General features: G+C 37.3%; 2 protein-coding genes across 4 annotated transcripts in view; one reads left to right on the forward strand and one right to left on the reverse strand.

Moving 5' to 3' along the window:
* Positions 1 to 1802, forward strand: part of LOC123879200 (methionine--tRNA ligase, cytoplasmic) — a 23455-nt gene extending 21653 nt beyond the window's left edge. For 2 of the 3 annotated variants that reach the window (XM_045926803.1, XM_045926804.1), the window contains 3 exons: positions 37 to 219; positions 914 to 1096; positions 1685 to 1802. In XM_045926803.1, the coding sequence (XP_045782759.1) occupies positions 37 to 219; positions 914 to 1096; positions 1685 to 1801 (483 nt within the window). In that variant the 3' untranslated portion in view covers position 1802. The remainder of the gene's footprint in view (positions 1 to 36; positions 220 to 913; positions 1097 to 1684) is intronic. The other variant, XM_045926805.1, reaches the window with a different exon arrangement.
* A 2097-nt stretch (positions 1803 to 3899) lies between these two features.
* Positions 3900 to 9675, reverse strand: LOC123879201 (zinc finger protein 883-like). Its single transcript, XM_045926806.1, has 5 exons — positions 8410 to 9675; positions 7561 to 7704; positions 5791 to 5972; positions 5090 to 5206; positions 3900 to 4416 (listed from the first exon to the last, which is right to left on the reverse strand). The coding sequence occupies exons 1-5, from the start codon at positions 9541 to 9543 to the stop codon at positions 4131 to 4133; spliced, it is 1863 nt and encodes a 620-aa protein (XP_045782762.1). The 5' UTR covers positions 9544 to 9675; the 3' UTR covers positions 3900 to 4130.
* Positions 9676 to 9878: the final 203 nt, after the last annotated feature.

The following is a 9878-nucleotide window of genomic DNA, read 5'->3' on the forward strand; positions in this document are numbered from 1 at the left end:
AGCCGACCAACTAACTATGTATGGTACTTCTTTCAGGGTGAAAAAGTAAGAAACTTAAAATCAACGACCAAAGACAAGACAATATGGCAACCAGAAGTAGATAAACTACTGGCGCTAAAAAAACAATTAACATCACTTCCGAAACAACAAAACACAACAAGCGACAACAAAGTTAGTGTTGCAAGTGTTGTGGAATTGGAAAAAGCTGTGGCGGAACAGGTAACACTTGTTTTATATTAGACAAAAACGTGAAAAGAGCAACTGCTGAGTTTCTTGCCGGCTCTTTTTTAAATGAAAAACTGGTTAAGTGCGAGTCGGACTCGCACACAAAGGGTTCCGTATCAGCTTACAAGATATCATCATGATCAACCCATTTCCGCCCCACTACTGAGTACGGGTCTCCTCTCAGAATGAGAAGGGCTTAGGCCATAGTCCGCCAAGCTGGCCCAATGCGGATTGGCAGACTTCACACACCTTTGAGAACATGGAGAACTCTCAGGCATGCAGGTTTCCTCACGATGTTTTCCTTCACCTTTAAAGCAAGTGATATTTAATTAAAACGCACATAACTGAAAAGTTAGTGGTGCGTGCCCGGGATCGAACCCCCGACCTCCGATTAGGAGGCGGACGTTCTAACCACTAGGCTGTCACAGCTTACAAGATATACTAACACTTTTATGTAATACTGCAAGTTAATAACGGACTGCGACATATATTTATAAGTGATTTAGTAAATTATTTTTCTATTTTGTGACGTAACCTTCATGGTTTTCGGATTTTTCCTTTACGTGTGCTATAAGACCTAGCTACCTGCTAAATTTCATGATTCTAGGCCAACGGGAAGTACCCTGTAATGGTTCCTTTATTTCTTTTGAGGTACGGAACCCTATAAATGAATACATTTTTATTTCAGGGTGAAAAAGTGCGAAAACTAAAATCGTCGACCAAAGACAAGGCAGTATGGCAACCGGAAGTAACCAAATTACTGGCGCTAAAGAAACAGTTAGCGGACGCGCAGGCGCAGGCTAAGAACAGTGTTGCCAATGTAACGAGTGACAACACTTCTACCAACTTGGAGAAAGCTATCGCTGAACAGGTATTTTTATCTTATTTAAAAGTTGTTCACATATGGAATAAATTGCCCAAGGATTTGGTTATGTGAAGGTCTGTTAACCAGTTCAAGAATAGATTAGACAAACATTTGGAAAACTCGAAGCACTTCTGACTTAGATGCATCAGCGAAAACTTAATTGGACACACAAACATAGACATATATAGAAGAAACTATACAATATGGTGCAAAGGCGGCCTTATTGCTCTCCGGTTGTGTCGGATTTCCCTCCCATCGGGCTATGAGAGTGAGGGAATAGAGAGTGTGTTTGCGTACACACATACTTTCGAGTGTAAGGTCGCCATTCTAGCATCTAGTGGGAGGTCTTCCAACTAATCTCGGGACCCCAACGTCAATCGGTTTTTGGATTATTTTTTTCAAAAAGAATATTAGCCATGCTAATCATGACTAATACTACCCTTTCCCCTCCAACTAAGCGTTAAGCTTGTGCTAGGAGTGGGTACGACAATAGTGCAACGGGTGGGGTTTGAACCGCCGACCTTTCGGTATTCAGTCCGCTCCTCAACCGTTGAGCTATCGAGGCTCTAAATGAAAATGATTTTTGTATTACAGGGTGACAAAGTGCGGAAGCTCAAAGCGTCGACCAAGGACAAGTCGGTGTGGCAACCGGAAGTCAACATTTTATTGGATCTCAAGAAACAACTTGCTGCTTTGCAAGTCAATAAATAAATATTTATTTTACACAATCTATTTATTATTTTATTTATCAAAAAAAAAACTGGATAAGTGCGAGTTGGACTTGCATCGAACGAAGGGTTCCGTACCATCGTACGAGATAATACCACTATGTACTTTTTAATTTACATGGCGGCCATTTTGAAATTCTTATTATATTTGTTGTTATAGCGGCATTAGAAATAAACATTGATAATTTCAACTCTCTAATTGTTAGGGTTCATGAGATACAGCCCACTGACAGACAAACAGACAGCGGAGACTTAGTTATCTGTTGGCATCGTTGAGTACGGACCCCTTAAAATGAGACAAAACGCGTTTTTTATATTTCGATAATATAATTTATAAATAAGCTTCTATTGGCTAACATCCAGAGTCGTAAAGCTTGTTTGGAAAAAGTTAAAATATTATTATTTATTGTCTATACCTATTTTAAGTTATTATGATTTTTTCGGTGCTTGTTTAATTTATTTTCAGTTTGGCTGAAAAATGCATAGCATTTATTTAACTTAACTTTGGTTTAAGAACAACTAAGTTATTTATTGCATTCACTTTATGTATAATATTTTATCATTAAAAAAATCATTTTCCATTCCTGTAGTAAACATTGCAAAATACGAAAATCTGTTTCGATTTTTTTTAAATTATTTTGTATGTATACTATTAAAAAAAGAAGCTAAAATTCATTTTATAAACTAGAAAGGAAAAATTTAAGAAAAATAGTATTAATGTTTACCTAATTAAGATTTTTCTATTGTGTTCATTACAATATTGGTACCGATTAAGTTCTTAATATGTAAATGTGGCATGTGATCAATAAATGAAAATTGAGCAAAAAACTGAGTTTTATTACTGTACAGTTGAACCCTAGCCTGATAGCCTAGTGGTTAGAACGTCGCCTCCTAATCGGAGGTCGGGGGTTCGATCCCGGGCACGCACCACTAACTTTTCAGTTATGAGCGTTTTAAGCAATCTAAGAGGGTGCCGTGCGTGTGTCGGCGAGCGCCGGCACAGACGGGGTCCATACTTGTATAGTTTAACTAACTCGTTACAAATACTACAAACTTGACATTGGCTAATCTTTGTAAGGCCAGACGAGAGAGGAAAAAAAACCATAAATTCACTGTTTTCGGATTTATTCCTTTACTTGTGCTATAAGACCTACCTACCTGCCAAACATGATTCTAGGTCAACGGAAAGTACCCTATAGGTTTTCTTGACACGACGGACGGACGGATGGAATATAAGGGTGCCGTTTTTACTTTTGAGATACGGAGCCCTAAAAAGGTTTTTTTTTTCTCTCTCGTCTGGTTTTACAAAGATTAGCCAATGTCAAGTTTGTAATTATTTGTAACAATTAAATTATGCATAGTTGGACCCCGTCTGTGCCGGCGCTCGCCGACACACGCACGGCACCCCCTTAGAGCGCTTTCCAGTCAGTTTTAACAAAAAAAAACACACCAAAAAGGCAGAGCACGCCCGCCAGCTAACACCAACACAAACGAAGTCCCCTAAAAAGGTTAACCTCAATTTTTATGCTAAATAAAAAACCAATTTATGAAATATTTTTATTTACTTAGGTATTTAAAAAAATCTACATACAATAGCCAAGCAGAAAATATTGTACAACGACTTTTGGAATGAGATAGCGGTTTCGTAGAGCGTTGTTTCTGACGTTGAGACCGATAAAACGTCACATAGGTAGGAGTGACAGAGACAACGCTCTACGAAGCCGATATCTCTTTCTAAAGGTTGATGTACAATATTTTCAGCCGGCTGTAGATACATACATTTAGATATAATTAAATAGTCACTCTTATTTCTTATTGATAATAATAATTTGTTTAAACAGTCGTTGTTTCAATTCATGATAAATTACAATTAATTATAGCAAGTCTTTTGTATACATTACACACAATACATACGTTCACACAATAAAATTAATTAAACATCACTTTTTAACAAACAACGTTGTTGCATGTGTTTCAATTTTCAAAATAAGATAACTATACCAAGTCTGGTATCAAATCAAAGAGCTTTGCCTGTACATTCTAAAACAGATTTTTATTTATTTTTATGTTTAATAGTTTTAGATTTATCGTGCAAAATGTTGGAAAAGATACCCGAGTACGGAAACAGTGCGCAAATCTGACTCGAATTTGACCGGGTTTTTTTTAATACATTTTGTCGCTAATATTCAAATTAAAAGAGTTTTTGCTAATTTTTCAATTGTATCGATTTTTTTCGCTACTCTTAACACTATTTCCCCTGAAGTACAACTTAAGCAAAATTTTTCACAAAATTTTATTATTTTTATATAATGCTACATAATTAAACTCTCCTTCCCATGCACTTTAATGTGAACCTTGAGCGCCGAGGCCTTCCTAAAGGCCTGTCCACAACACGTGCATATATAAGGCCGCTCTCCAGTGTGACATCGTATATGTGAGACGAGATCGTTCCTCTGTGTAAAGGCCTTTTCACAATGGGAGCATTGGTACGGTTTTTCACCAGTGTGAGTCCGTCTATGGTTCTTCAATGTGTTTAAAGCGGCGAATCTCATGGGGCATAAGTCGCAGGCGTATGGACGTTCTCCAGTGTGGATTCTCCTGTGAAAAGAAATATTTGTTACTGTACTTTATCCACGGAAAGAAGTTAGTAGTTCTCTGTTAGGTAATCCCATACAAATTATACAACCAAAATATGGCGCGTAGGCAACTACCAATAACAGACGGACGTGCGCTATGATTGGCTGAGATATTTTCGCGCACTTTAAATCTATACTAATATTATAAATACGAAAGTGTGTCTGTCTGTCTGTCTGCTACCTTTTCACTCCCCAACAGTTTAACCGATTCTGACGAAATTTGGTACAGGGTTAGCTTATATCCCGGGGACCGACATAGGCTACTTTTTATCCCGGAAAATAAAACAGTTCCCACGGATCTTAAAAAACCTAAATCCACGCGTACGAAGTCGCGGGCATCCTCTCGTATATAATATTCAACTATTAGCAAGCTGAAGTGGCAGTGGGCAGGCCATGCCTGTCGTAGAGCCGATGGCCGTTGGAGCCGGAAAGTCCTTGAGTGGAGACCGCGTATAAGCAAGCGTAGTGTGTAGCCCTCCAGCACGATGGACCGACATATAAAGCGGCTGGCGGGAAGTGGCTGGATGAGGAAGGCTGAGGACCGGGTGTGGTGGCGCTCTGTAGGGAAGGCCTATGTCCAACAGTGGACGTCCACAGGCTGATAATGATGATGATAGATTATGTATTTAGTTTACCTGTGTTTAGTGAGAGAGCTGGACGTAGTGAAACTGCCTCCGCAGTCGTCACATACAAAGGGATGTGCGCCGCTGTGCTTACGAGTGTGTGCTTCTAGTTCACCTTTTGATACGAACCTGCCAGAAAGTTAATTTCAATTTGTTTTTTTTTCTCTCTCGTCTGGCTTTACAAAGATTAGCCAATGTCAAGTTTGTAGATATTTACAAGTTAGGGAAACTATATAAGTATGGACTTCGTCTGTGCCGGCGCCCGCCGATACACGCGCGGCGCCCCTTTAGAACGCTTCCCAGTCAGTTCCACCACCAAAAAATACCAGTGAAACACAAAAACCGCCCACTGTTAACAAAAAAAAAAAAAAAAACACTCCAAAAAGGCACCGCACGCGCGCTAGCAAACGCCAACACAGACGAAGTCCTCATTTTAATTTGTTGATATCACACAAAAAATAGTATAAGATAAAATGTTGCCAGTTACAGCACGCATTAAGAGGACAAGATTGGCCAGCAGTAATACTTCATCTTGTTGTTTGATCTTGATTGCTATACCGGCTTCCCACGGTGCGTGATTCTGCGGATTATCACGCACAGCCGACAACCACGGACAGCCACGCAACTTGCACAAGGCTTGGACGACGAGGTGTCTGCATTACCACAAACGATCTGCAATATCACGCACCGTGGGAAGCCGGTATTACACTCACCCTCTCTCACAAGTTTGACATTTGAACGGCTTCAACCCTTGATGGCGTCTCATGTGCTGAGTTAGATTGTTCTTCTGGCTGAAGCCTCGTCCACAGATGGAGCAGAGGTACGGTTTCTCTCCCGTATGTATCTTTATATGTTCCGTTAAAGTGGACAGCATTGTGAAAGATTTGCTGCAGACCTACAATGTTTTTATTATTAAGCATCAATATCCATAATATAAGGTATCCTCTACCCTAAGGTTGCATGGAAGAAATCGCTATTTTAGCAATAAGGCTGCCTATTGTACAAAAATATATTATTTTGCTATACATTTCTATGTTTTGGTGTACAATAAAGGATATTTTTAACCGAAAGAGGGGTGTTATAAGTTTGACGTGTGTATCTGTGTATCTGTCTGTGGCATCGTAGCGCCTAAACAAATGAACCGATTTTAATTTAGTTTTTTTTGTTTGAAAGGTGGCTTGATCGAGAGTTCTTAGCTATCATCCAAGAAAATCAGTTCAGCCGTTGGAAAGTTATCAGATTTTTCTAGTTACTGTAACCTTCACTTGTCGGGGGTGTTATAAATTTTTAATTTACACTTGTACTTTTTTACTTTAGAAATGCGAAAGTGTGTCTGTTTGTTGGTTTGTCCTTCAATCACGTCGCAACGGAGCAACAGATTGACGTGAATTTTCGCATGGATAAAGACCTGGAGAGCATAGGCTACTTTTATTTCGGAAACAAAGAGTTTTGCTGGGCAGCCCGGCTGATCCTTTGCTCAAAAAATGAGTCAGCCCTAGGCTATTAACTGCAGTGAAATGTCTTGTCAATTTTTTTTATCGCTAAGGTTGAGGTCTATAGAGCGCACTTTGACTTTGCTCAGACTTAAGACACTGTTAAAAAGAGACAGCATTATACCGCTGGCATAAGTCTGTCTCGTTTTAATTGAAACTCAAGTAGAAGCAAAGTTGAAGTGCACTCTATAGATTTCAATCTAAGACTTCACGGTCCCAGGGTCTCAGATTATAAAATTAGAGATTTCCAGTTATTATATTAGGTATATACATCATAATATTATTGTATCTGTTGAAGACAGACAGTTAATTAATATATTCTGTTAAATTAGTTACAAGATAATTACTATGATGATTATTTCTGGAATGATTTAGATCTTTATTTCTATTAAACAATTTAATTTATTATTATTATATTATTATATACTAATTAGACTTGCAACGAATAGTATATTCGGCAGTATACCGAATACCGAATATTCGGCGAGGCCCTGACCGAATAGCCGAATATTAGGCAAAAGTATTCGGCTGGATTTTTTTATTAAATTGGATTAAATTATGTACCTGTTTTATGTACCAATGACTACTTAATAAATGATTATAAAAGAAATGAGAACCTTACCCTTCTAAATTTTGATTATCACAATAATTCAAATACATAGAATCCTCCATTTTTCCAATTCAGAAGATGATTATGTACCTGTGTTATGCACCAATGACTACTTCAATGATTATAACAGAAATGAAAATATGAATATATACGTAATCAATCGATTTTCATTGTTCATTTTACCAATTGTTTCTCTATGACAAAATATATTATTTAAGTATTCAGTATTCGGCCGAATAATATGTAGATATTTGGTATCCGGCCGAATATAATAAAAGCAGCCGAATAGGCCGAATACCGAATAGTAACCGAATATTCGTTGCAAGTCTAATATTAATATATTATTTTTTACAAAACAATAATAAAAAAATGAAACAAACCTTGCATTCATGTTTTCTGCTAACTTTATGCCTTTCCTTGTGACTGTCTAAAGTCTCTTGTGTGGAAAAACTTTTATTACAAATGTCACAAGTGAAACCTTTTTCCTTGGAATGTACCAGGACTACATGGTTTTCTAGATGTGCCTTGAATAAAAAAGAAACTCTTCTAAAGAGAATATTCTAAAGGTAAGGAAAGTTCGTTTAAAGGGTTAAAGCTAGTAATCCCACGAGCAGCAGTGAAAAATTCATAGCCACAGCCCTCTGTCACCAGTGAACGATTGAGAAGTAATAAAAGAAGTAAAGCAAGTGAAATTTCAATGCCTTGGGGGCTTAAATAAAAAAAGCAAGTTTAGAGACATGAAATTTTGCATGCAGCTTTTTCTATAATATAGTTCCCCACAAAGAAACAAGTGCAAATCAGACTCGCCCACTGAAAGTTCTGTACTTGGGTATTTTTTCCAACATTTTGTATGATAAATCAAAAAGTATTATGCATAAAAATAAATAAAAATCTGTTATAGAATGTACAGGTAAAGCCCTTTCATATGCTACCCCACTTGGTATAGTTATCTTACTTTGAAAATTGAAACACATTTTTTTTAAATGATGTAACCACAAATTCGCGGTTTTTAGATTTATTCCTGTACTTGTGCTATAAGACCTACCTACCTGCCAAATTTCATGATTCTAGGTCAACGGGAAGTACCCTATAGGTTTCTTGACAGACAGACAACAAAGTGAAGGAATAAGGGTTCCATTTTTCCTTTTGAGGTACGGAACCCTAAAAATAATAATTTTCAGTCACTAGAGCAAAGCCAGAGAGAGTCCATTAATCAATTACTTTACTACCTTGTGCTGAAATTCTCGTTTACAAGTTTTGCATGGATACTTTATCTGTGCCTTGTCTTCATGGCGTTTTATATGAGTCACTAACGATGATCTCCGTTCAAACTTACGCATACATAACGAACACTGGTAGCTCTGTACTTCGTTATTTAACTTAACATTATTAATGAGACTTTCTTCGTTAACTTCCTTATGCATTTTCAAATGCTCTTGAAATGATTCCATAACGGTAAATTTTTCTTTACATTTCGGACAGGTCAATATTAGGGTTAGGCTGTTTTTGTTTTCGTTATTTTTGTGTTTCTTATGTTTAACTTTCGCTTTGACTTTATGTGTTTTGATATGGCTTTTCAATGTCAATTTGCATGTGAATTTATTATCGCATACAGTACATTGATAGTTTTCGACATTCTCGTTATGGGTTAACGTATGTATTTGTAAAAACTCAATATTAGAAAATTCTTCGTTACACACTGTACAGATTAATCCAATTTCGTTGTTGCTTATATTACTATCAGATTTTTGAATCATTTTACCCGTATTACTTTTTGAATTTGTATCACGAATACTCAAGCCTGTATTTAATGTTTTTTCAACTATAGCAGTGCTTTCAATAGCCATACTTTCTGTGAAATCATAGTCATGTACAGAATCATCTTGCTCTTCTTTAACGTTATGATTATTCTTAAAGTTTTCCATGGGATGATAATAATTTTCTACAATAGCCATTTCTATTTCACCAGTGGACGAGTGATTCTTTTCTAAACCACTATCAGAGTAGCTATTGTTTGTATTATGTGTATTCGTGTATGAATTAGACATGATTAAATCTGTGTTACTGCCCATTTCGCGTTTGATCAACTCTTCGAAAGTATGAGAGAGAAAACCATTCTTTAATATGGTTTCCGATTGTAAACATCGCTTTTTGAACTCCTCAGCTTTAAATATCATCGTGTAGCACTCATCACAAACCTGTTTAGGATATTTATCGCTCACTGATATGTCCACATTTGTAAAATTCGATAATACTTCTCGTACAGTTCGCTCGTCCCCATCCATTTTGCTCAGTAAAGACTTATAGCCTGACGCCTCAGTGAGACAGGTCCTGCATATGATTTTCCGTAACATATTATCCATGTTTCTTTTAATAGAACGCAAAACTTTGCTTTAGTTAGTTACGATAACACAAAAAATAAACAAAAACTATTTAATTGAACCCCCAAATTACTTATTTTATTTAAAAAAAAACACCGATCCACAGATCAAAGCACCGAGTTATAGACCACAGATAACTATTCTATTATACTAGTTATGCTGCGTACAGACCGGCCAAACGAACGCCAACGAACGGGTTTCGTTGACCTTCGTTGCTGCAATCTGGACGGCTTAGCGAATGCCAACGATCGCTCGTTGGCGTGTGCCGGCGATCCGAAGCGTGGCGGTAACATCAAAGAAATCGAGCTATTTGATCG

Source organism: Maniola jurtina, chromosome 27 (genome assembly GCF_905333055.1).
Source record: "Maniola jurtina chromosome 27, ilManJurt1.1, whole genome shotgun sequence".
In the NCBI taxonomy this organism is placed as follows: Eukaryota; Metazoa; Arthropoda; class Insecta; order Lepidoptera; family Nymphalidae; genus Maniola; species Maniola jurtina.

What these genes read in the sequence shown, in the direction of transcription:
- LOC123879201 (XM_045926806.1), bottom strand. Translation starts at nt 9,543, where the DNA reads ATGGATAATATGTTACGGAAAATCATATGCAGGACCTGTCTCACTGAG. An exon ending in AACGAGAATTTCAGCACAAG is followed by an intron (nt 7,705 to 8,409) that starts GTAGTAAAGTAA and finishes TTTTTATTCAAG; the next exon opens with GCACATCTAGAAAACCATGT. An exon ending in AGCTCTCTCACTAAACACAG is followed by an intron (nt 4,417 to 5,089) that starts GTAAACTAAATA and finishes TTCTTTTCACAG; the next exon opens with GAGAATCCACACTGGAGAAC.